The sequence below is a fragment of the Zingiber officinale genome, chromosome 8B (assembly GCF_018446385.1).
Source record: "Zingiber officinale cultivar Zhangliang chromosome 8B, Zo_v1.1, whole genome shotgun sequence".
Classification (NCBI taxonomy): domain Eukaryota; kingdom Viridiplantae; phylum Streptophyta; class Magnoliopsida; order Zingiberales; family Zingiberaceae; genus Zingiber; species Zingiber officinale.
Genome location: NC_056001.1, coordinates 97,259,300 through 97,286,897, shown reverse-complemented (window position 1 = coordinate 97,286,897; position 27,598 = coordinate 97,259,300). Strand labels below are relative to the sequence as shown.

Sequence of the window (27,598 nt, the reverse complement as noted above, 5' to 3'; positions counted from 1 at the left end):
TAAGGTTAAGGAAAACCTAGGTAGAAACCCTAAATCAACTAGACACATGCCTAGGAACACCTCAAGAAAGAATGACAAATCAAAACTTGAGATATTAGAGAGGGAAAATCAAGTCTTGAGGTCAAGACTTGATAATTTAGAAAAGACTCTTAAAAACATGGAGAAGTCATCTCTAGGGTTTAAGGGTCAAAAACCAATGTCCAAGGACAAGAAAGGTTTGGGTCACAAACCTAAGTCCCAAATGGTCAAGCCCACCTATCATAATGTTCCATTCGATTATGGAACAAGACCTAGGGCTAGGGAGACCAACACCAAGGTCACAAGGGGAGTCACCCCTAGAGTTGATCTTGATGAGACCCAAATGACCAAGGCTTCAAAGCCTAAGAGGGTCATTAGGAGGGTTGCTAGGGAAGTCATCCCTAGTGAATATTTAGTGAACCCAATGAGCTCACATAGGTATTGGGTTCCTAGGAGCATCTTCTCTACCCCATAAATGGGTTAGAGAGTGTCTACTCCAATAAGAAGGGTAGTTAACCCAACTTTGAGGAATTGACACTCAAGGAGCATTTTCAAGGTTTTGTGAACCTTTGAAAATGAAATGGAATTATCATTTACTCCTTGGAAGAGTAAAATGTGCCATTATGGAAAAGAATGATTTTAATTGGCACAATTTGGGAAAATCTAGAGAACTCTCGAGGAAAAATGAAACATGCCAAGTTTTGAGGATAAATTTGATCTTTAAGTGGCATGAATTAATCTAGAGTTCAAGAAGTGTCAAAATTAGGATTTTGGCATTTTAGGGCAATCAAGGGTTAAATTCTAGGTTAGCAAAGTGGTTAAGGATACTTAGATAGGTAATCTAGGTATATTTATTTATGCTAAATCTTGTCATAATTGTTTGCCCTCACATGTCATGACATCATGTTTAGTTTTATTATCATTTGAAATGTCATGATAATGCTTAGGCTAGTTTATATGTCATGTTTATTTAAGTTTCAAACTTTATGCCATGATATCATGACATTGGCACATATTTTCATTTATGATACCATTTTATGCCATGTCATCATATCTTGCATTAATGATAAATGAAATTGATTTAAGGATGAAAAACACATTTTGATATTGAGATCAAATTTGTGTTTAGAAAATGCATGAGAACTTAGCCTAAGTTGACCTTAACCCATATCTCACATCAAATTGACTTGAATGTGGTTTGATACACCTTAGATGTGTGTGAGATATTAGGATCATGAGTTAGGATCAAGGTGCATTGTCCTTGTACCTAGATGACTCTAATTCAAGAAATTAAGGATCATAGGGAAAGCTTGTATACAAGTCATGTACATCTAGCCCTAAGATTATGGTCCCAAATTCAAATGGTTTTAAAAGCATTTTAAAATTGATTTGAAAAACCTTGATGAAGCTTTCCTAGTGATAGCATTCATCATTGAACATTGTGATACAAAGTTGAGTTAAACTTGAACTATTTCAAAGTTTTAGAACTTTGTATCAAGATTGAAAAATGGAAGTTATTTTCATAGAAAACTATTTTTCCATGATAGTATATGTTATGAGGAATGTATCCTCAAAATTTCACAATTTTTCGAATTTCCTGGAATTTTCTAGGAGTTTCGAATTTCGGAAGGAATTCTGAAATCGCCTATCAGAGTCCGGATCGGTGCGGGGACCGATCCAGAAATCTGATCGGTGCGTGGACCGATCCGGTGGCATGGATCGGTCTGCAGACCGATCCAAGAAGAACCGAGAGCTTGGTGCGATGCGGTGAAGGCTGATCGGTGCGGGGACCGATCCATGGGTTTCCGATCGGTCTGGGGACCGATCGGGCGTCAATTTCGATTTTTCACCGTTGTCTGAAATTTCAGTTATGGAAATGGTGTTTTTTTTGGATTTCTAAAGGTTTGGAACTCACAAAGACATTGTTGGTGCAATGGTCAAGGGGGAGTTAACCTTTAGGGGGAGTTTTACCTATTTGTCAAGGGGGAGTTGACTTTTAGGGGGAGTTTTTACTCCTTAAGACTTTTGAGGATTAGTGATATGGGATTATCACTAAGTTGATTGTTGAGTTTAGTATCAAGGGGGAAATTAAGAGTTTCAATGAAAGGTATGAGACTTTCATTAGGAAGAAACTCTTGACCTTGATACCCTCCTTTTTCTTTCTAATGTGTGTCAAAAAGGGGAGAGTGTTCATTGGAGAATTATTGGAGAAACCCAAGTTAGGTTATCGGATTAACCTAAGCTAGGGGAAGAATGTCAAGGAATGTTCAAGGAAGAACATTGGAATTCTTTTTGATGTGTGTCAAAAAGGGGGAGAATTATTGGAGAACCCAAGTTAGGTTATCGGGTTAACCTAAGGGGAGAATGTCCAGAGAATGTTCAAGGAAAGAACATTGGACATTGGAAGATGATTGGAAAACCTAAGTTAGGTTATCGGGTTAACCTAACTTGATTATGGGTTTTGTCAAACATCAAAAAGGGGGAGATTGTTGGTGCAACCTTAGGTCAAGGTTGACCTGGTTGACCTGACTCGAGTTGACCTGACTCGAGTTGTATTTTGATGTTTGACTTAGGAAGATTGTCGGTGCAACCTTAGGTCAAGGTTGACCTAGTTGAGTTGCATGTTGATGTTTGACACTCGTGGAAGAGTTGTATTCTTGATATGGGACAAGAATAGATGTTTGGGAGATTGTTGGTGCAACCTTAGGTCAAGGTTGACCTGGTTGACCTGATTCGGGAAAAAGTCCAAGTATGGAAACTTGGCAACGGAAAAGTCCAAGCAGGGAGCTTGGCACTAGAAAAGTCCAAGTATGGAGACTTGGCACTGGAAAAGTCCAAGGGCACGGGAAGAGTCCAAGTATGGAGACTTGGCACGGAAAAGTCCTAACCGGGATGTTAGGCGGTTGGAAAGTCCCGTGAGTGAAGCCACGGGGAAAGTCCTAACTGGGATGTTAGGCGGTTGAAAAGTCCTAAGTGAAGCCAGGCGGTGGAAATCTTGGTAAGTGAATCCGGTGAAAATCCTAGTGAGTGAAGCTAGGTGAAGGTGAAAGTCACGGTGAGTGAAGCCGGGCATTCGGGAAAATCCTGGAAGTAGGCGGTGAAAATCCTAGTGAGTGAAGCTAGGTGAATGAGAAAGTCCTAACCTGGGATGTTAGGCGGTTGGAAAGTCTGGTGAGTGAAGCCAGGTGGAAATCCTGGTGAGTAAAGCCGTGAAAACCCTAGTGAGTGAAGCTAGGTGAAAGTCACGGTGAGTGAAGCCGGGCAAGGAAAATCCAGATGGATCAGGGTGATCGGACATCCGGTGATGGGAAGTCCAAGTAGGTCATAGGAGTGACCGGATACTTGGCACGGAGAGAAAAGTCTAAGTGGGTAAAAGGGATTGACCGGACACTTAGCGGGAGTCCTAGCAGTCGAGGAGTGACCGGATGCTAGGCGCAATGTACCAACAGTCAAGATTGACCGGATGTTGGTTGGACTTGGTTTGGGCGAAAACCATGAGCCGGATCGATCCGGTGATCGATCCGGTGATCTGAAATATTCCGATCGGTGCGGTGATCGATCGAACACATCGATAGCATATCATGTGTTAATCGATCGGTGGCCGTGAGTCGATCGAACAGAGCGAGGCGCAGAGGGCGATCGGTCGGGGACCGATCAGGCCCGATCGGTCCCGGACCGATCGACGGGCGGCGAAGGAGGAGAATGGATCGGTCGTGGACCGATCCACATCGATCGGTCCACGCATCGATTCAGCACTAGCCGCGACGCAACGGCCAGATTTCTTCGTGTTTCTTCGTTTTCTTCGCAGTTATAAAGGAGAATGCTGCTGCGAGCCCGCTTCTTCCTTCTTCTTCCTTCTTCCATTCTTGCTCTTTTGAGCTTGCTTCTGCTTGAAGCTTCGCGTGAGCTTCCTTCGGCGCGTTTGGAAGCGGCTGCTTCTTCCAGTCGAAGAGAAGGCAAGAAAGTTTACATTTGTATTGTACTTTATTTCTTGTTTTCCTTGTACTCTTTTCTTGCTGTTGCAAGAAGTTTCTGTGGCGAGGTTTCTCCACCCAGAAGGAGAGTTTTTATTAGCCGGTTTTCCGGGGACTCATCCACCGACGGATTGATTGGGTTCATCCACCTTACGGACACGCCGAGGAGTAGGAGCATCATCTCCGAACCTCGTACATCGCTGTGTTAAGGTTTGATATTGTTCCTTTCGTTTCTAGTTTATTTTTCCGCTGCGCTAACGAATTGTAGGAAGAAACGAGTGATTTGGGGCGGCTATTCACACCCCCCCTCTCTAGCCGAGTACGTAGGATCCTAACAGTTATCTACAATATAAATTAAATGAACAACTGCATTAACATATAAATAAATATAAAATGCAACATTTGACCAAAATGATTCTCATTTCAAAATATAAATGTTCATACAAAAAGCTAGACTTTTATTATACATCCTAACAAATAGATGACAAGGAGACCAAGCTATTCTTGCCACTATGGAAGTGGATTTAACCCAAGGAAGCCAGATGATTTATGCTATTCCTGAACTTATGCTTACTATCGGGGACTTTTTCAGAAACATTCAAGTCTCAATACTTACCAGGGGTTATGAAGCCTGACACAATGGGGAAGCTAATCTCCTTATTACAAGGGGACTGGTAGGTAGACTTTCTAACACTCCTAATGTTGGCTTTTCCTATGAAATACAGGGAGTTGTAGACTACGTCACTACCCATGGGGTAAATGCCTTACCTGGATGAAGTTTATCAACAAGAAGCCATGGCTTAAATTGGGTTGTACAACTAACCCAGGTAGTCATCCCTATGCAACCGTCGGAAGTGAATAGCCAGAACCTGATGCACGGAAGGATTTCATTAAGTTTTTATAATTACATAGTGGCGAGGCCATCAATACCACTTGCATATAATCAGAAGGATGAAGAAGTTCAAAATGACGACGCCGCCCCCCATACAATAGCCGTTCTTATTGAAAGTGCTCCTGGTACTCTAGTCTATCAAGATAACGATGAATCATGGTATTATGATGAACCCGCGGAAGGAACATCTATTTCAAATGAATATCCATTCATCCTGGTACGAAAACTAAACCCTAATGCAGTCATCCCTATACAAAGAACTCTTGGTGCTGCAGGTTTTGACTTAGCAGCTAGTGAAGCTCGAACAATAGAACCCAGGGGACGTAATTGGTACCCACTGGACTAAGCCTAGAAATTCCCTGAGGATCCTATGGCCGTATTACAGCCAGGTCAAGCGCAGCCTGGAAATTTGGCATTGATATTGGTGCAGGAGTAATTGACAATGATTACAGAGGTGAAATACTTATAATGATCTTTAATCATTCTGACTTATCAAATTAACCAAGGTGATTGCCTGGCACAAATTATTTTTGAAAAAATCCTGATGCCAACAATTTGTGAAGTCAATAACCTTTCTCCAACCACATGGAGCAAATAGGGCTTTGGCCTACCAACTATTAATGAGCGTAGATTGTATACACTTGTTAGCATATTTTGACGCACATTCACATACTTTGTACATGCTTTGTCTACGTATTTTTGTACTTCCAGCTTTCCTTTTAGCATATTTACTCTTTTTATTCGGAGATCTACTTTTGTGCAATTTTTGTACACAGGAGTCGAATTTGGTAAAGATTTCATGTTCAAGGCCAAATTTGTAAGCAGAGCAAAGGAGGAAGGCATCATTCCTGAACCTCACACGACCCTGCCATGGGGGGTTGCCCTGGCCGTGTGAAGATTTCTAGCCATGTAGCTGAAACAGAGAAGGAAGTTGCCACGGCCGTGTGAACCTCACACGACCGTGTCAAGATATGGAGCCAGCAGGAGCAGGCCGTGTGTAGTACACGGTCATATTAGCATTACAGTGTTGAAGACTTACATGGCCGTGTAGATCTACATGACCGTGTAAGGTTTCCAAAGGAGAAAAATGACATGGCCGTGTGAACCACACGACCATGTAAGGTTTCCAGAAGAGAAGAATGGCATGACCGTGTAGATCTACACGGCCATGCGAAGATAGCAGATGTTGGGTGTGCCACGGTCGTGTCTCACACACGGCCGTGTGAGTTGTGCAGAGAGGGAAGTGAGGTAGGCCGTGTGAACCTCACATGGCCGTGCCTCGGGGTCGTGTGGCACCCAAACCTCACCTCTATATAATCTTTCCTCCTTGATTTAAAAGGGGATCTTCTCCCCTTTGGGAGAAAGGAAGATTTGGGTGATTCCTTCCATTCTTGGGTGGATTTCTGGGCGATCTAAGGGAAGATCTTCACCGATTCGACTCCAAAATCGAAGGATTGGATCCAAAGACTATTCTTCTCCGTAGATAAGTTTTCTTTCTCTCCTTTCTTGGATTTGAGGGTTTAGAAATGCTTGTAATCTTTGTTTCTTTCGGATTCTTTCTTCGATTTATGGAGTAGATATCTTGTTCTAGGATGGAGGGAGTATTTGTAAGGAAATCTTGATGTAAAACTCTTGTGGATATACCAATTTTCCATTTCTATGATTTTGTCCTGTTTTGTATCTATTTGATCTTGTGTGGAATGTTGTGATTATGCTTAATTACCATGTTTGATTGAATGTTTGGATATCTTGTGGATCTTGTAGAGGTAATTCTTCATTCGATTTTCCGAGGGATCTTCGTGACAGGAACATGCCCGTGTAATGACGTTTGAGGGATTATCTTGAAGGGGAAATTAGGTATTTCAAGAGGGTAGGATAGATTTATGCATTAATCTTTATATCTTGATGGGTTGATGAGTGATGGATTCTTATGTTGATTTTCCGAGGGATGCTCGTGACAGGCAAACCCGTGTAAGGACAACATAGATTCATTCCTAATTGATTAATCTAGGTATAGATTTCAGTCCTAGGTTGGTTCTCTATTGCAAGAGAGAACCGACAACCTTCTACAAATGATGGATAATTGAGAAAAAAGGATTTGGTATATCGTTTACATTGAAGAACCTTACAAAGAAACCAAAACTCCTAGAATAACCCTTATCATTGCCTTTATTCTTGTTGCCTATTCTTTCATTCTTTTGTTTACTTTTCATAGTTACACCTAGACTTTGTTAATCCATTGATTTGTTGTCTAGCTAATTCGTTTTGAGATATTCTTAGTGCTTATTCCAGTCCCTGTGGATACGATAATTTTTTATATTACTTGCGATATTTTCGTACACTTACGGAGAGACAACAGTATGCATTCTGAAACAGTATGCGTTAGAAGTATGCATTCTATACCAGATTCTTTAGAAGTATGCATTCAATAAAAAAAATGCACTAAATCAATCAAACATACAAATAAAGGAAATAGATGAATACTAACCATAGATAATTACAACATCCTAGCGCATGTTACTAGAACCTGTAACAATAAAGATAATTTATTAATCTCATTTTCTCAATAAACAATAAACCACTATAATTTAACAAATTAAAACTGCTATAGATCCCAAATCAAGTTCATATGTGTCGTCAATACTGATATGATTATTACCTTCAATCAATCTGATAATTGACACATTTCCATATAATAAATATAATAAAATAAATTTATTTTCAAGAAAACATATAATAAAAATGAAAAAATGAATCGACACAAACTCTTGGTGCAAATTGGGACAGTTACGCTTGTCATATGATACTTCTCGTTGTCCGCATCCACGACAAGATTTCTCCTTTGATGATTTTAATCTCTTCCCACATCTCTTTGTTCTTACTATAGAAGGATCAATAATACCAAGGCTCTCATCAATGGATTTTTTTCTTTGACTTCTATCACTGCATGTTGTACTAATGGACATCTCTTGAATTTTATTGTAGATACAATCGAATTGTTCATCCAAGAAGGTTATCCTTTTATTACTCAAAGATGCATCATCAACTAACATGGAAGCTTTATAGGATAACCTCGAATGCCTCGGCATCAAATACCTTTCTGAATCTGAATCATCAATGACAATTTGCTCCCCTAAAGCATATATTCTCCAACTTTTGCATCTCGTGTCCATTGTTTGAGTATATACGTATCAGGCAAATGAAACACTTGGTTGATACGAAAAAAGCTAACATATGTCTACATGGAATGCCCTCAAACTCAAATTTTGTGCAGCTACACGATATGTAATCCCTTTGTTTATCATACATGAGCACTCTTGATTTTGAGGAAGAACGAACTTTGAAATTTCATCACATGGTAAACCGCTGAGGCAACTTGACTGTTGCATTTAATAACTATGACTCTCAGTTATTTCACTTTGAAACTCCAGCCATTTCTTTTTTGTGTACAGCTTAACCATTTGAGTTTCCATTGGCCAGGTTGTATTAACCTGCTAATTCATATCAATATGGTCTGCAACTAACTCATTATGTTTTGATGTCTCAATGCTCTATTAAAACGTGTGATAAAATCCATTAATGAGTTCTTATTTGAGACATATTTCTTGAAAATACATGTGAGCCTTCAGATCTATGGCTACTTGACGTTCCTACAAAAAATACATGACTAAAATATGTCGGCACCCATCTGTGTCTCAATTTATACATCAAGGACAACCAATCATTTTTCTCTACGTTAGCATCCTTGATAGTCTCTTCCCATGACTTCTCAAAATCATCAGGTGTTGTAGATTTTACAATGACATTCTTTATGTTGTGATAGTGGGTTCAAAAAGTCAAAGGGTCTAATTTATCTGGGAATTTATTTAATATGTGCCACAAACAATATCGATGCATCGTTTGAGGGAAAACTTGTGCAATTGCTTTTGTCATAGCAGGATCCTGATCAGTGATGATAATGTTTGGTGCACCTTTAGGCATGACTTCTGAGAACTTTGTAAGCAACCAAATAAAAGACTCAGTTTTCTCATCAGTAAGAAACCCGCAACCAAAAAGAATTGTCTGATGATGATGATTAACCCCTACAAATGGTGCCAAAATCAAGCCATATTTGTTGGTGTTATATGTCGTATCAAATACAACTACATCACCAAATACACTGTATGCCCTCCTTGATACATGATCAACCCAAAAACACCTACTAAATCTATTATCTGAATCTGTCTCATAATCAAAGAAAAAAGCTGAATTTTTCTCTTGCTCAGATGTGAAAAACTCTATCAGTGTTTCGGCATCAATACCCTTGTTCATCTCTTAGATTTTTCTCCAAATTTCTAATATCTCTTTCTGTGCAACCGACTCCCTGAGGCCTTCCATACTCTATCTCCAATATTCGCATTTGTTGACAAGTTGGTATATTGGCCTATGAAAATTGTTTTGTCAAGGTTTTCTTTGTTGCTGAAATATTACGATGTGAGCGTAGCAAATGCACCTTTGATGGAGTCGAGAGTGGATGATTATGGGTTTCTATGAAGTTACTGACAACCTAATTAGGTCCGGTCTGTTTCTTTACAAATGCAATATTCGACTTAGAACCCGTTCTAACTACGCCACGTGCTCTTTCCCTTGATACATGATCAACTTTTGCATGTTTATTCTACCGCATTAGATCTGTATGACCCTCTTTAAAGCAAATAATTTGTTTCCACGTCACTTCATTTGTTATCTTATTTTTCTTGCTTGTGTTTATCCTTGAATTAAATCCAGCTTCTCGTGCATATTGGTTATAGAACGAATATGCCTCCTCTAATATTGAGAATTCTATTCCAATTTTTGGCTTTATATCATCTGCAACTTGGGGAATGAATTCTTGATCATCAACTCTATTTTCTTCTATTTCTGAGAGTCCTTGCATTATATTTGACAATAGATAAGTAGATAAATAAATAAAAACTATAACTTATTTTTTATAAAGTCAAAATTGCAAACAATTTGATAGAGAAAACCCCTAAATTGAATAAGAAGAAACAAATAACCTCTATCTCTGTTGCATTGAAAAACTAAATAAGTCCTTAAAGATGTCCTCTAAGTTAAACATAGCGAAGTATAAGTCATTAAAGATGTTACCCTTTGTTTCCCAAAGTTTAGTCCTCAATCTCCAAAAAGATGAAAAATAAGAAAGTAACTGGTTACTTGTAGGCCCATAAAACCATCAATCAGAACTTCAGAAGTATAAGACAACTTTAGGAACTTCACTAGTACAACCCTTTCCTCAAAGTTAATTCATAATTTACTGCTAAAATCAATACAGTGTAAGAGATGAAATATAAAGTCTTGTAACAATAGAGGGAAAGAGAAAAAAAAAGTGGCATCAAGCAGTTATATACACACACCAAGCAGTTTAGAATATCTTTAATGAATCCTATATCACTTAGGGCGCGTTTGGTTCAAGTTATGACACATAACCTTAGTTATGTGATTATCAAGTAATCGCATAACCAAGGTTATAGGGAATGAAGCTTAACCATTGATTGTTTGGTTCAATTTAAGTAATCCAGTAAAATTTTATTTGTTTAGAGGTTTTAGTATATAACTTAATGTGATATTTTATGATATTACCCTTGATTTAATAATGATAATATTATATTATTAATAGTGAATATGAGGGAAAAAAAAGGGGATGTTAAACTCTCGCTGTCCCAAATTGGATGTTAAACTCAAAATCGATATTAATTTCATAGTCGTACACGCACCGGGCACCCACAGATTTAACCCAAAATAGGAAATAGAAAGAAACTGGATGGGAACGTTAGTATAGTCGTCGTCCTCCTCCTCCTCCCACCGCACCAATTGGATATTTCGATCCTCTCTCTTTGCATGCGATCGAATGAGTTCGGAACTCAGGGAGTGGTGGCGGATTAGGGCTTCGTGCCATTACAATTCGAAGAGCATCGACCATGCCTTCAGTGCTTGGAGAAACCCTCGACCCATGAATGGCTTTCCCCTCGTCCTCCGCCTCACTCACCTCCTTCTATGGCAAATCCAGATTCAATCGTCTTCAACAGAAGCGTCACAAGTGGAATAGTCGTGGTAATCTTAGCTAACATTTGCTTTTCGTGGGGTGATATCTCGTCGCTTTATGTATTTGTTGCTGCTTGCTGCTGGTGATTAAAGAAATGTGACAGAAGTATTTCTTTGACTTCTTAATTTTTTTTATTCTATGGATCATTGTTTATTGAGTGTTGATTTTTTTAAGGGTTATTAGGAAAAATTGTGCTTCTATGCGATGTTCTTTTTGTGCTGTAAGACTGGGATTTTTTTCCCTTCTCGACGATGCGTGGCTATGTAATCGTTGTTAGCTGAAAACCAGATTTGTCATGCAGAACTCAGTAGGTGGTAAATATGCTCTGATGTCACGTATTTAATCAGGTTCTACAACTGAACAGTTGGCAAGTCTTGGATAGTCTAGATTAATGGTCAAGAAACTAGGACTGATAATCCCGTTGCAGTTTTTCATGGATGTAAATGATATTGCAACAGGGAGAACAAAATCGTATTGCAAGATGATCTTTATCGTTATTTTATTTGCTTAAGTAACCCTCTATCTTCTTTTTGCAGCTAATTCGGATTTATTTCCTTTGCCAGAATTATGTCAACTTAAACAGGAATGACATAGCTATGTAATTGTTGTGAATTGAAAACAAGATTAGTCAGTCGATACTTAGTAGTTAGTAATATGCTCAGATGGCATATATTAGGTTTTACATCTAGGCAGTTTGCAGATCTAGGGGATACCTATTTCCCATTTGCATCAAAAGTTTTTTATGTTTATTTTTCACCACTTTAAAATTTTCAATATCTTGCCAGATGCATTGTCTCAATCCCCTTTGTTGGAACATCATTTTTATAATTATGCTATAGAACTTAGCTATTGCAATATCCTCCTTTTACTTCTTCTGATAGCATATCATTGATACAACTGATTGTTTCAAGCAAAAACTTCTTTTGCAGAATCATAATTGATGGCCAGTTGTTAGTCTTGCAAAAAGATAGCTTCCAGAGATTTTGGGACTGATCCATCTTTCTACACTCCTAACTTTAGGGAATCATTGGTGAAGCATAAATGTAGTACTCCTGTCATCATTGAAAATATTGTGAAGAATATAGCCTTGGAGGATCTTGACATTTTATCTATTATAATTGGAGAACTTGGACGAGTTTTTAGTGGACCCTTGACGCACAAATCATTTAGCATTCTTAGTATCCTAACATGGATGGAACGTCTGATTTATTGTTGTCTTTATTATTTCAGGTTATTTGTACTCCGGAAAAGAAGTGTTGCCCAATCAAATGTGGAAATCCTGGGCCACTTAGATTTGAATGATACGAAAATGTGGAAATAGCAACGATGTTGAGTCTGCTGCTACGCTGCAAATCTCAGTCGCCAAGCCCAGCGCGGTACCATGAAAGGAGCAGCTATAAGTTCTTCCCAAGTAATATTTTTAGTGCAGTTTTGGTTTTGTACTGGATCCTTTCTTGAGTCTTGTATGTATTCCTCTAGTACATTCCATTGTTTTACCACCCTCGACTGTGTTTTTTTTATTACATTTTGTCTTTGTCTGATCGTGCGATGAGCTAAAGTGGTGAGTTTTGTTATGGATTGTTAATTTCGTGATCAATTAATGTTCGCAAAAAATCTTCGATTAACAAATTCATAGTTTTCCAAATTGGTGTTGAAACTCGGCCAGGTATGACTGATTGTGTCAGGAAACTCAGATCTGACTAGAGATTTTGTGCTGATAAGTAACCAATCTTCCAATCTAATTAGTTATGATATAAGACTAAATTACAACACAATACACAAGAACGACGACGCTAATTAATCTGCTTTGTACGCGTACACAATGCCCATACACACATAGATAGATTACACGTACACATTACAGTAGTAATAATTAGATTCTAACTAGGAAGAAGCTGAGCTCGGGCCCATATTCAACGTTAAAGAGATATTCAAACCCATGAATCCAAGAATGACGACACAACGTTAAGGAGATATTCAACATCATGAGTGCGCCACCTATTAAGCCTTTAGCTATCCAGATTTTGGCTGACTTGAAGTAGGATCAAAGGGCAAATGTGGTCGTGAACAAAATATGAACCATGTGTTTTCACACCAGCTTTCGACAACTAACTTTTGCAAACATACATATGAGGGTAGATGATTCAATCAAAAAGTTAACCTAGATATGCAAACTTTAACTGAAGCCATAGATTCTGCAGTTGGTCCCAAACTTTATGCAAATGGATTTTTGTCAACAGATGCACCGTGGCCTTGGGGAGTAAAACTTCTGCAGATATTAGTCCCCATTATCATAATGAAGAATATTCTGATCATAACTTGTATTACGAAATGATAACCACAACTTACGCGTAATGTGTGCTCCGTCCCTGCATAGGTACTCCTTGCACCTCCCCTGAACATTAATAAAATGAAATATGGATGATGGATACAACAAAAAATGGTACAGTAGAAACAATCATCATGTAAAATTTACCTTCAGGGAAGGAAGAAACAAATGTGGTAGAAACATACCATAAATGGTTCAACCATCGGAGAAAAAGTTAGCTCAGCAACATCACCCATTGTCTGACCAAAGCTAGGAGTTACAGCATTTAGGGCAAAATTTTGAAACCCATCATTATTGTTCTGCAAAACAATTTGAAAATCAAGAAATCTTAAAGATAGCAGAAACATCCCTTAGGAAAAAAACATGGTATCACCTTTGAAACAGTCTGTTTTACATGAAGATCATGCAGTGCAGGCTTAGATGCAAAAATCCATGGTCTACCATTCAGAGGTAGACCATGAGCAGATGTCTCAGCTAACTTCTCACTTGAAGTATCAAATGCATTCCACAACTGAAAAAGAAAAATGAAAATCTAAAACAAAAATGAAATCTAAAATCATGATTCTAGATCCATGGAACTGGTCATGCAAGTTCAATCCAAACAAAAAAAGATTCATCCAATAACATCCAAGTTCAATCCAAACAAAAAAATTCATCCAAGTTCAATCCAAACAAAAAGATACATCCAAGTTCAATCCAAAGTATATCAAAACATAAGTACCAAAAACCTAATTCAAATATTTAATTTATTTTAGATGGATCTCATTAAGCTGCTTTTTCACATAATTTCTCCTAAATGCCTTTGGCAGTGCAAAGAAGTTGTCAATCTTGTGTTCATCATTGAGAATATACTCTCCGACATCCATAATTTCTTACTTAGAGAATTCAGAAAGTTCTATTAGCTCATTATATATCTTCATTTTTCTATCACCACTCTCAGTTTGTTTCTTGAAGTAGGTGGAAATTCCCTTCATCTCCTCATTAGCCTCAGTAACAGCAATAACATACTTGTGAATCTCTCCCACCAAGTCATCTACAGCATCATCAGCCTTTCCTTTTCTCTTTCTAGTGGTTAACTTCTTGTTTGGTGGACAAATTGATGAATCTAGAGTCTCAGATTTCCTTATTATTTGGTTGACATGATCAGATTCTTCATCTTTTTGACATTCAGTATGTGCATCTTTTTCATGCTCAAACATGTCAGTCTCTTCATCGCATAAATTTATTTCTTCTACTGCATCAGATGGGGTTTCTGCATTAGCTCCTGTGGCACGATCTTTCCCCCACACAAACATCAAGTCATCAAGGTGGGGGAACTCTTTGTTCCTTAAACCAATAGCAGCTGGATGACTCTAAATTAAAAACATATCATTAGCAAAAAAACCCCATAATTATCAAAGAAATGAAAATACACAAAGTAGACAAAGTTACCTTAACCCACTCATCAAATACATCTTTTGTTGTAATGATACACTTCTCAACATCGTTCCATCCAAATCCACTGCTATGATTCAACATCTCGGTGATAGCTTGAAACTGTCTCTTCAGTAGCTTATACCTTGACTCAATATGAGGAGTAGCCTTCAAACTGCTTGATGGCAATTTAGCAGCCATGAGTTTCTCTAAATGTAGCAAGTATCCAGTTCGAAAACCATTCTCGCTCTTCCAAGCTGAATCTTTGCTTAACTCAACAAGGCAGTCAACTAATACAGCATCCTCTTGTTTTGTCCACAAGTGTTTGGTGTTTTGAGTTTTTCTTTTGAATTTCGGTGCCATTGAACTTTCTACTTGTTCAACTACTTTTGGCATCTTTCCTTCCATTGAAAGCTGAAATTAAACAATCCAAATAACACATTGTTTTGCATAAAACATAATCAAATTGTTCAAATGAATAATATACAAAATGCAGATATAATCAAATAGTTCAAACTTAATCAAATTGTTCAAATGATCTAAATGGATAAGAAACTCAAATACAACATAATCAAATAGTTCAGTACATGGGAATGAAACCTAAATTTCAAGAAAGAACATTAAATTTAATGAGTTGATGATTGCCAGCTCATGAACATATCATCTGCAAGCTTGTCTCTCCATTCAGTCCAAGCAGAACTAGTCTCACAATGCCTGATCAACTCATCATCATCATCATCATCATCATCAGCAGCAGCAGCAGCAGCAGCATCAACATCAACAGCATCATCAATTTCATTTGACTCAAGCTCAGTCTCTATCGGATCAATTGCCATTTCATACCTTATGAAATTACGGAGAATACAACAAGCAGAAATAATCCTACACTGAGTCTTAACAGAATAAAATGACTTATCTCTCAATATAGCCCATCTAGCTTTTAAAATGCCAAAACATCTCTCAATGCAATTTCTCGCTTGAGAGTGTTTCATATTAAAGTATTCTTTGGATGTCGCTGGTTGGTAACCTTGCCTCCATTCAGTCAAGTGGTACCTTTGACCTCTATATGGCGCCAAAAATCCTTCCCCATTTGTGTATCCAGCATCACACAAATAATAACAACCTATATATATTACAAGTCAACAAGTATTAATATATAAAAAAACCAAATATTTGTTAATGGTATTATAAGTGACTATTATTTTTACTATAATTATAACTTAATTACCTTGAGGAATCTTCAAGCCATTCCTCCTACTAATAGCATCCCTTAAGACTCTACCATCTGCCGCAGATCCTTCCCAACCCGGTAGGATATAGCTAAATTGCATGTTCGGTGTGCATACTCCCAAGACATTAGTTGCAATTTCACCATTTCTGGTTCGATACCTAGGTTTATCATCTATTGGGGCATTGACATTAATATAAGTCCCATCTAATGCTCCGAAACAACCCTACACTCAAAGAAGTATCATAAAATCAAATTATTTTTATTATGCACATTAAATTGATTAAAAAACTAAAATTATAGAAATTATGTACTTGTACCTTAAACCATTTCCACCTCTCATTCGTGCAATTTTCTGGGATTGGTTCTAGCTTTTTAAGCAAAATATTATGTAATCGTAGAACGGAGTTCAAAACTAAATGAAATTGCCTACTAACTGTCTCACCGGATCTAGCTGTTTGGCGTTTTAGGATCCTATTCTTCACATTATGTGCAATAATATGAAGAAAAGATATTACAAGTTCACTAATTGACATATTTCTATTTCCTTTCAATTTTCCATCAGTCATTAGCAAATAACAAAGTTTGGCTAAAGACCTTCTATCCATCCTACAGTTATCAACACATTGTCGATCACTATAAAAACTCATCTCATTTAAGTTTATAGACCTAATATTATATCTAGACAATGCCTGATAAGCATATGATATGCTCCTCCTCAATCTAGCACTCCTTCTTTTAATAGATAAGATCATTGCAAACGATAAAAGCATAAATAACTTGGTTTCCATCATCTTCATGCGCATAATGAGTACAGAAATCATCTTCATCTCTTGCCTTATTGCTAATCGAGCCATATCAGCCTATCATGTAAATAGGGAAATGAACCAAACAGTAAATTAGCAAGGTGAAAAATCCCATTGAAGTAGATAACCAATAAAACTGGAAAACTAATAATACTCTTGAATATAAAAAAGAACAAGAGAAAAATCTCATTGAAGTAGATAACCAATAAACCAGTAACAAGTTTTCTAGATACTATAGCTAGATACACAAAACATAGAAATGAGCTAATAAAACCACTAAAAAATGGAAAGGAGGTGTTGCCTACCATTTTAGTTGGAAGTACTAAGCATATATATATATATATATATATATATATATATATATAGATATATATATATATATATATATATATATATATATATATATATATATATATAGATACTATAGCTAGATACACAAAACATAGAAATGAGCTAATAAAACCACTAAAAAATGGAAAGGAGGTGTTGCCTACCATTTTAGTTGGAAGTACTAAGCATATATATATATATATATATATATATAACCTGTGTTTAGTCTGTGCTTCCTGGTTATATATTTCAGTCTTCAAATACTCCAAATGAACCCTCTGTTTGAATTCAATTTTCATTTCCTATATTCCTAAAGTCCTTCCCATTTTCACCAATTCAAACTGAACCATTCCTGCCCCCACTCGTCTGGGAACACTAAGACAAGGAACTACTTTAACCACTAATTGAACACTAGTCCATTTATATATTAACATGCCAATCAAGCCCTTATGATTAACTTGCTATGCAGGAAAACTGACCCTGATGAGACAAGGAGAGGATTATTGCTATTTTCCTTTTAATTGAGTCTGAAGGTTACACATTAGTTGTTGAAATATTTTGTTTTAGTTAAAGCCTTGGTTACAGGTTTCCTTTTCTATCCCTCAAATTGACATTTTTTGTCAAATCAAACCTTGTGAAATTGTGAATAATCTTTGTTCACCTATTGTTGATCAACTAAGGAAGCACAATGATATGAGTTTTCCATTTTCCTTGGATGAAGTACCATGAAGCTAGCAAACCTACTTTAAGATGTCTCTCCATGCAAACGGAGGTTGAAGATCATACCTTTTCAAGAAGAGGAGTGGGGAATGTTTGCAAGTGGGACGCCTTCCGAGGGGGAAGCCGCTAGGGCTCTTCACGAAGGGGGAAAGAGTTCGCGAGTGGGGATGCCTTCGCGACAGGGAAGAACGCTGCTAGATCGCCGCAAGGAGGATCGCCGCAAGGAGGTTCGCCGCAAGGAAGATCGTCGCCGCGCTAGGGTTTCTGTGACTCAGCGAACACGCGAACAGTGGGTTTTCGTTTGGGTTTTCTAGCGTCGGTGGAAAATTGATATTTGATAAACTTGTAGGGTTATTTTTGTCACAATCGGTAAAAATTAGAGGTTAATTTTGTCTAAAAAAAATCGTTAACCCCGGAATCAAGAAAAACCTTGCTTTTCTCAGGTTTTTCGATTCCGGGTTGGATGCCCAAATTGCTGACGTGTCAGGCATGCATTATGACTTGGGAATAGTTGATTACCTAAACCAAACAAAGGTTTTGTTGATAACCTTGGATAGATAACCAGGGTTATCAAGGATAACCCCGAACCAAACGCGCCCTTAGGGTTTAATCAATATCTCCCTGACAGATATTCACAAGCGATTTTTGAAAAGAAAACCAAGACTGTAGGTCAAAAATGATTGGAGAAAAGAGTCAGTAGCAAGCAATAGAGTGTATCGTCGAGGAGAACAAATGAAGGGGAGCAAGGTGTGGAAAAACCCTAGCTTCAGCTTGGCGCGATGAAGGAGGAAGGCACCTGTGGGTGTTCCTCTTCTGCGGCCACATCGCGATGAAGGAGGAAGGAGGAAGGAGGAAGGGGCCTGTGGAGTTTCCTCACGGCGGGTACCTGTGCGCCTGTGGGTGTTCCTCTTCTGCGGTCACGTTGTGACGAAGGAGGAAGGAGGAAGGGGTCTGTGGAGTTTCCTCGCGGAGGGTGCCTGTACGCCTGTGGGTGTTCCTCTTCTGTGGTCGCATCGCGACGAAGGAGGAAGGAGGAAGGAGGAAGGAGGAAGTGGGCTATGGAATTTCCTCGCGACGGGTGCCTATGAGAGTCGACAAAGGAGAAATTAGGGATGCAGTTTGAAAAACAGTGGAAAAAAATGACTCATTTTCTCAAAAAAAAAAAATGACGCGAACCTACCACGAGGGCAGGTCCGCAGCGGTATGAAAGAAACGTTCCGCAGTGGAACGTTTCTGTATATATATATATATATATATATAATTGCTAGATTATTTAATATTTCTTGAGACATTGTTGAATGTAAATAAGACTTTATTAATCTTAATTTTGAAAAACTTCTTTCGGCTAAAGTTACACTAACAGGTATAGTTAATAATATTCTATAAACTATCCATGCATTAAGAAAAGAATTAATTTTTTTCATAAGGTTCAATACCTCAAGTGCAATTTTTAATTTGGATTTATTATTTCTTTTAAAACTTTTAATCCTAAAAAAAATATCAAAACATCAATATAAGATAATATGTCATGTGTTAAAAAAAGTTTTCAAGACTTAAATATTTTATTTTTTTAAAAAATCATCATCAAGAAATTTTAACTTTTCCATGCTATATATAAAAGTAAAATTTTCTTCATATATTTTAAATTGTTTAAATTTACTTTCAAGTGAAGAAATAGCATGGCCAATAATATAATTAAAGTAATTAATTTTAAAATATTCTTTAGGTAAAAGTTTCACCTCATTAATTTTATTCTCACCGAATCATTTATTTCTTCTATTTACATGTTTTTTCACAAAATTTTGGTTCTATATTAATTTCATTTGCAATTTCTTTAGTAAATTCATAGCAGATATGAATCCATTTTCTCTATATTCATTAAAAAAAAAAGAAACAAGATCTTTTAACTTATCTAATGCAATATCAATGTTCGTATCTTTATATTGTAAAAATCTACTAGTAGTATTAACCGCGAATAATTATCATACCACATAATCATACCTAATAAAAATTTAAAATTTTCAGACTCATATGTTGCTAAAGAATTTGCTTTACTTTTTGTTTTAGGATCATCACTAGTTTCTGCAAGTTTTTATAAAGTTTCTCTTATTTGTGGAACTTGATATTTTATTGCTTTAATATTTTCAAAATGACTTTCTCAACGTATTTGTGATAATGGTTTAAGAGTTAAATTAGAAACATGGTCTTATAAAATTTTCCATCTTTTTGTAGAAGAAGAAAATAATGAGTAAATACATTGTATCACACGAAAAAATGTTATAGCACTAGGAGAAGAATTAGTCATATCACATAGTACTAAACTAAGACGATGATAATCACATGGTGTATAAAAAACTCTATAATTTATATCTAACTATCTCTTTTGTACACCTTGTTGTTTACCTTTCATATTAGCCTCATTATCATATCTTTGTCCTCTTATGTCATTTACGTCAAGTAATTTTCTTTATTACATTAATAAGCTTATAAAAAGACCTTTTTCTGATGTATCATCTATTTTTAAAATTTTTATAAAATATTCTTCTAATTTGATTGGACTTATTGAAATATCTACACATCTTAATATAAGAGGCATTGTTCTTAATGACTTATATCATGAGTACAATAAAGTATAACTGAAAAGTAATTTGCTTCTTTTGTTTTTTTAATTATAATATTATTATTTACTTCTTTTCCTAATATATTTATTAACTCATTTTGTATATTATGACCAAGATAATGATTATGTATTTTACCATTTTGAATATTGATCCTATCTAAAAGCTGAGAAGACGACTTGCTAGGAATGTGGCTCTAGCGTTGATTGGAAGAAGACTCCCCGTTGTCCTGCAAAACCAAGAGCGCTAGTTTCGGGCCAGGGAAGGGGTCCGACGCTCATGTAAGTGATCCGTGTATGAGCAGAAGAACAATAAGTAGATTGTAGCAATGAGTGTGTTCAACTATGAAGCATCTCATACCTGCCTGTGGATGGACACCTCCTTTTATAATACTACTATAGCATATGTGTACGTATCCCAAATTATATACATGTTTTCCAAAGTGTCATAGGAAAAGACAAGTTAAAAAGTGTCCTTGACACCTTTTCTTAAACGAGCACATAAATCTCTGATGTGATAGGCTAGAAGCTTCTAAAGTACTATTTGCTTGCTAGACATTCTCTGTTGTCAGCGTCACAAATTTCCAAAAGAGTATGGTGAAATATGTATATGAGTCCCGCTATAGGCCAACCGGGAGTCACTCGGCCGAGATGTCACTAGCTCGACTGTACTGAATGGAGCTATCAGCCAGTTCTTCACTCGACCTTACTGTTATCGGAGAGGCATATTACATCTGATCAGACGTAAGGTCTAATCGGCCAGGGCGGTGGACCGGATAAATTAATATTTGGCTATTAACTTCAGCTGCAAGTGCAAAGGAAGGCGGCTCGAACAGGCCGCTTGGACGATCTAGTTCGTCTTTCACGTCCGATCGGCTCTAGAGGCCCACTTGGCCATCCATAGTCCATAGTTCTGTCGTCCACCCGACCATAAGACTTTAATCGTTTGACTTTGAAATTCACTTCAGTCGATCTTCACTACTTTGACCCACTTTTTTTTGGGGAAGGGGGGGGGGCATTTTTATCACTGTATCAAATAAGTTTAAGGTGTTCTTGCATTATAGGATCAAATTTTACAATCATTTCAATTAAACCTAAAAAATTTCCATTGTTATTGACTTGTCCGAAAGTCGAAGAGATGGAAAGCCGGGGATGTGACGCTCCCACTGACCGCCTGTAGACTCCACTCTAACCTGCAACATAGATGACGTAAGTGCCGAGCCAGGGAAGGGGTCCCCGGCGTTGACCCTCCGACGCTTAAGTCAGTCACCGATGATGAAGTATAAGGCAGAGCAACGAGAAGACTGTAGCGCAAACAATGAATATCGCATGTATTGCGTACTTCCGTCGATGCTTGGACCCCCCTTTATATAGAGCTCCTGTAGTGCGCGTGTACGCTCCCCAAAGTGGGCACGCTTTCCCAAGTTTTCCTGAAAAGACTTGTCAGTAATGTGTTCTTGACACAGTACCTTAACAGGCCAAACATATTTCTGAAGTGATAGTGAAAACTTCCGTCATACGATCTTCTGGTTATCCATGCTCGGTGTCGGTGGCACTAAATCCCAAAAGGATGTCGCTGGATACCAAAGAGAGTATGCTTCTAGGCCGAGCGGGTTGGCCGCTCGGCCGGTCCCCTCGCTGTTCCTTATGTCTCGTCCGCTCGGTCGGAGATCTAATGTGACCGTGTAGAGTCCTGCCATAAGGTCGAATGGGGTAGCCGCTTGGCCGAAGTTCCACTACCCCAATGCCAAATCCTGCTTTGCTCGGACCGACTTCTGCACATCGTTTTCTCCTCCGTCCGGCGTCCCTTACTTTATTGAGCGTCAAGTGTTCGGGACATGCCAGAGTTAGAGGCGGGGTTGGATCGGGCATCCTTTCCTCCCCGGTCGGGACATCTCCACCCGACCGGGCAATGATAACTGAGAGTTGACTGCCTTGACTTTGACCTCTACCATGACAACTACCCTCTGTGGGGTAGGGCCCCTCCTAACCACTGCATCACATGCCTCCTCCTCAAGTCTAGTCGAAGAAAGTTGCAAGTCCAACTGACTGGACATTTGTATGTGAAGCGTGCCATCCGATCAGCTTGGTCACTCCTTGATTTTTGATTGGGCTAACACGGCGCAATGGTCAACTATGTGACCGCTCTCTGCCAATTATCTTGCTGAAGCTTATCATTCGGTCATTGGTATGCTCCCTTAAGCCGATCGGAATAATGAGCATTCATACTTGGAAATCTTTTCTGGGGGCTTCTTTGGGTAAGCGCAATCAGGCTTACATCACCCTGATTTCTGGAAAATCGTACAAATCTCTGCGCATTAAGGATGAGCGCACCCCCATGCCTTTTAATTGCCCTCATTAAATGTCGGCCCGTGGCGATGCGCCACATGTCACGCCCGTTGTCACCTGTTAGTATTAGCCCTAGTACCAATTATGAGATGATTGTAAAGGGCTCATTTTGTATCATATATCATTATTAATAAAAGGTAAAGTTGGTTATTATATTTATTTCAGTTCAGTGCCGATTGAATAAGTATAATAATGTCCTTGGGTAGTATGTTCTTATCTACAGCATATCAATTGGTTGAATTGATAGTGAGATATTGTAGATATACATAGAACACTACTCTTAACCATTCCTAGTCGAGCATTAATATACAAGGACAATATTAATGCGTTGAGACTAGCATATAGGTCAACGGATGACTTAATCTTACAAGTCATGAATATGAGATATCAGGTTGACACATGTGTATATATTAGAGAATATATACTGAATGACCCACCATGAAAATGTTTCATGGATCATTATATGAGTGTCATAAACATTCTCATGTGACTATTGGTATGAATAGTCCTTAGACTTGAAGTCGCTACGGTTCTCTACATAAGGGGTTGTGTACTTTGGTATCGGCAAACGTCACCTGTAACAAGGTGGACAATAAAGTCGATCACTGGGTATGCAACGAATTATGCGGAGGGATATGAGTGATGTATATGTGATCTATCCCTTCCATATGACGGAAGCGATATCTGTGGGCCCCTTGATTAGTAGGACACAAGAAAGCATGATCATGCGCAAATGAGTCAATATGAGATATTGAGCTTATTTGATTGAGTGTGTCTACTTAGAGATCAAGAAACACAAAGCTTGATAAGAAGATGGTACAGTCTATGTCTCATTGATCAATCTAGAGATTAAAGATAAAGGGACAAAGTCATACAAGATAATAGCCACGGGCAGGTTAGGTCAGATCTCGACTTTTTCGTCACTTGGGTAGCAATGATACCTTGCTAAATATCACTCATTGCTTATGTATCTAAATGTTGATTTGGGCACATTGTCAATGTTACAAGAACCTGTTAAGTCACACACAAAGAACAAATAGATTTGGAGATGGATTCATATGATGAATCATTGGATTAAGTCTTATCTGAATTGGACTTATTGAGTTAAACTCAATTGGATCTAATTGTTGGATTAAGTCCAATTCAAACTAGACTCAAGGAGTCAATTCAAATTAATGAAATGTGATTCATTGAATTTGAAATTGCATGAGATTAATTGAGTAAGACTCAATTGAATTAGACTTGAGTTAGACTCAAGTGAATTAGACTTGAGTTAGACTCAAGTGAGGAGACTTGAGTTAGACTCAAGTGAGGATTAATGGAGAAATTTATTGAATTTCAAAATTCAATGATTCATTTCATTCAATTTTTGAAATTGATTTGAAATGAGGAGTTTCAAGTGTGGTCCTTAATGGAGTGTAAATGCTCATTAAGGCTATTAATGCTAATTAAGTGTTTTCATTGGATGAAAATACTTAAGCAATTTTCTCTTTATTTGTTAGATAGTTTTTCATTCTCCTTTCTCTGCTCCTCTCTTTTCCGAAATCCATTCTCTAGGTTGCTAGCACAACCTATCTCCATTTTGTGAGTTTGTGAGACAAACGAATGCTTGTTCGTGTGGATATTGTAGAGGCATGAACGTGAGATTGTGGTGTGATCCGAGCTGTCGGGAGATCGTGTGCATGCACCAAAGGTAGGTTATAATCTTATAAAAACTTAGTATATTTTTCTTTCCCTTCGTATGGATCTCCTGGAAGGAACTAGATGGTTTCCGCTGCACATAAGCGTGTTTAGCGCTCTAGTTCCTTACAATAAACTCTCTAGTGTCTTTCCTCTCAACAATCGAGTGTTTGGCCAAAGGAACTTGCGTGGATACTGGCGAAGGTACTAGCGATGGTGAATGAGAAGGTGCTAGCGAAGGTGCATGGGAAAGTCTTGCGCTTGAAGGGGGTGTAGGTCCAGTGCTAGGTGATGAAGCAGACTGTCCCAGAGTACCCCATCTATCTATACCCACCACACTGAGACTATCAACCAAAATTATTAGGATAAAGTAAATAAAAATTTAATGCATAATGAAGAATATGAAAAAAAGTTACCATATTTACAAATAGATCAGAGAGTGTGTAAAAAAATATGAAGATGTCACCTCTAATGACCTATAAGAAAAAATACAGTGTATTAATAGATAGAATATATAAAATTAAGGATAAATAACTAGAGCTATAAATAATGTAAATTTGTAGATTAAAACTAAATTTACTCATAAATCAAACATTATCATATATGAAAATAGAATATTATATTTTTGTTATATTAAGATTACAAAACTTATCCAGCATGAAAATCAAAGTCCTCATTGTTATTGTCATTGTCATTCTTATCCTCGTCCTGCTCATCCCATCATCATCATCATGCTCATGAATTTCACTTGCATCCATGTTTATCATTAACTCTACTCATATCTCGTAATATTGGAATAATATATTCCTCAGTCTAAAATGTGTTTGCAACTTTCTCTTATTGATATGTAGTATCTTCCCAACATTCATCAATTTATTTTTTGTGCTTTTGTTTTACAAACAACCCAACAATCAATGTTGTCACGTTTTAAACTAGGATATGAAGAATAGAATACTTGAATCACTTGTAGTGCCAACACAAATGATTCATATCTCTTATACAATCTCTTGGTCTAAAGCAATTAAGGTTTGGATTAATCTATGATCTCAATTTGTAATATATATTCTATTAGTTATGTATATGAATTTTTGAAATATTATTATTATAATTTTATTTTAATTTTTTTCATGACAATATAGGAGAAATATGATGAACTATAGTTATTACAAAGGAGTTCACAAGCTAGTGATGATGTTGATAGATTTGAGCCCTTTATTGGTAATAATATGAGAACTCATAAAGTTGCTGGTACATCTTCCACCCTACTAGCAGTAAGGGCACAAATAATAGGTTAGCAATTTGAAGGAGATAATATTATTGCAAAGGGATGAGGAAAGGAGAGAAATGCACCGACAATAGACCTCATAATGCAACATCTTCAGTTAGGCTCCGTTCCAAGTCAGATTTCTTCCAGGTCTACTAATGATAGTGATAACAATGATGGTGGTGATGATTTTTCATGACTTTGTTATGTATGAATGTTATTCATCTTAGAATTAGTGTTTTTGAACATGTGTTAATTGATTGAGTTTGTGAACCCTTCATTTTTATATTTTTGATTAATACTGATAATTTATTTTGAATAAGTTTATTGAGGCAAAGGAAGGTGGTGAAAATTGAAAATCCACACCGGAGAACGTAAGTCTTTAAATATTAAGTTTTATGTTAGTTTATAGGATTTTATTTCTGGTTAAAAATAATACTTTTTGTTTGTTTATTTTTTGATGCATGAAAAGAAGAAGAATGGAAGGAGAAGGAAATCCGTGTCGAGGAAAACGTTGATTTATCTCTCCATTGTTTTTTAGATTGTTTGGTATGAGATATTTGCATTTGGAGATATGATGACTTGTTGAATTTTGAGAAGATTAGATTGAAATGTTGGATGTTTTTGGATATGATTACTTGTATGAATGACTTGTATGAATATTAATATGTTTGTTTTGACTTATTTTTGTATAGTTTCATTTTGAATATGTTGTTTTGACTTGTATGGATTGTAGATTTGGTTTAGAATGTTATGTTTGTTATAAACAAGTTTGGAATATCATATTTGTATACGTGATGAAATGCAGATTATCAATAATAAAAAAATGTGTCTTTTGCAATAAATTTGGTGACAAAAGACTTTCATTGTCAAATTATCGTAATCACTGTGTATCATAAATCTGCGATGAATTTTATTTTCGTCGCAAATTTACAAGGAAAATGGATTCGTCGTAGATTTGGCGACAAATACATTTTCATTTCAAATCTGCAATGAAAATGAGAATCATCACAAATTTACAACGAAAACAAGATTCACCATAGATTTGCAACGAAATTGGGTTCGTCGTAGATTTGGCAACAAATTTTCATTGTAAATCTATGAAAAAAATGGGATTCGTTATCAATTCTAGGACGAAAACCAAATTTGTCGCAGATTTGCGTTTGTGAAGAAATAAAATGTTTCTTTCCTTTATAAACCTTTCATGTAAGTAAACACTTATTTGTTTGTCTCTTCGGAGACAGTCGATAAAATTGGTACGATACATAAGTCCAAATTTTCTTTGATGATAATATTGTCCTTGGGTCATGGTACTGTGACAAGATATTCAGGTTATCATCTAGACATTCACGGTTCCAACTCCAGGTACAACGTATTTGTAGAAATTTTTTTTTCCAAATGGGGGGCATAATTAAAGGGTGCTGGGTTTCAGGACTGATCGCCACGTGCGCTTCCTAATTTACCCTGGTGATTGATGGGAATCAAGACAATACTCGGCTTGTTAACTCGTGAACATGTTCGTTAGTAAGCTCATGAATCAATTTTAAGTTAAAAAAATAATAATTTTAATATTAAATTTATAAATTTTATACTATGAAAAATATAGATAAATATATTAAATTTATTTATTATTATAAAATCATAAATTTTAATAAAAATATTATAATTTCTCTCTAAATATATAATTTAATTTTTAATAAATATTTAAATTTATAATTTATATAGTTTAGATTCAATAAAAATTCAACTTAAACTTATGAGTCATAAATATATTCATTAAATAAAATTTAAATTCGACTTTAAACTCAAACATTTTAGACCCTACCTCCATCAGTTCCAGTTTATGACCCATAAATTATTCATCAACTACAACTTACGGTGGCGGATTCCTTTTTT

General features: G+C 36.9%; 2 protein-coding genes across 3 annotated transcripts in view; one reads left to right on the top strand and one right to left on the bottom strand.

Moving 5' to 3' along the window:
• The window catches only part of LOC122014325, a 40,015-nt gene extending 27,420 nt beyond the window's left edge, over positions 1 to 12,595 (top strand). Inside the window, exons 1-2 of one of the 2 annotated variants that reach the window (XR_006120647.1) lie at positions 10,604 to 10,974; positions 11,896 to 12,595. The gene's annotated coding sequence lies outside the window, so the exon portion shown is untranslated. Of the gene's footprint in view, positions 1 to 10,603; positions 10,975 to 11,895 lie in introns of those variants that run through there. The other variant, XR_006120646.1, reaches the window with a different exon arrangement.
• A 1,018-nt stretch (positions 12,596 to 13,613) lies between these two features.
• On the bottom strand, positions 13,614 to 18,806 carry LOC122014061. The gene is made up of 9 exons (XM_042570252.1): positions 18,679 to 18,806; positions 16,257 to 16,545; positions 15,937 to 16,162; positions 15,485 to 15,831; positions 14,727 to 15,122; positions 14,172 to 14,647; positions 14,017 to 14,023; positions 13,669 to 13,806; positions 13,614 to 13,622 (listed from the first exon to the last, which is right to left on the bottom strand). The coding sequence occupies exons 1-9, from the start codon at positions 18,804 to 18,806 to the stop codon at positions 13,614 to 13,616; spliced, it is 2,016 nt and encodes a 671-aa protein (XP_042426186.1).
• Between the last annotated feature and the right edge of the window lie 8,792 nt (positions 18,807 to 27,598).

Bases quoted from the DNA above. Each gene is read 5' to 3' on its own strand.
- LOC122014061 (XM_042570252.1), bottom strand. From the start codon at position 18,806: ATGCGACCACAGAAGAGGAACACCCACAGGCGTACAGGCACCCTCCGC. The intron at 16,546-18,678 runs GTACCCGCCGTG...TGATAACTGTAG, and splicing joins GAACACCCACAGGCGCACAG to GATGGATAGAAGGTCTTTAG. The intron at 15,832-15,936 runs GTAATTAAGTTA...TAATATATATAG, and splicing joins TGGCTTGAAGATTCCTCAAG to GTTGTTATTATTTGTGTGAT.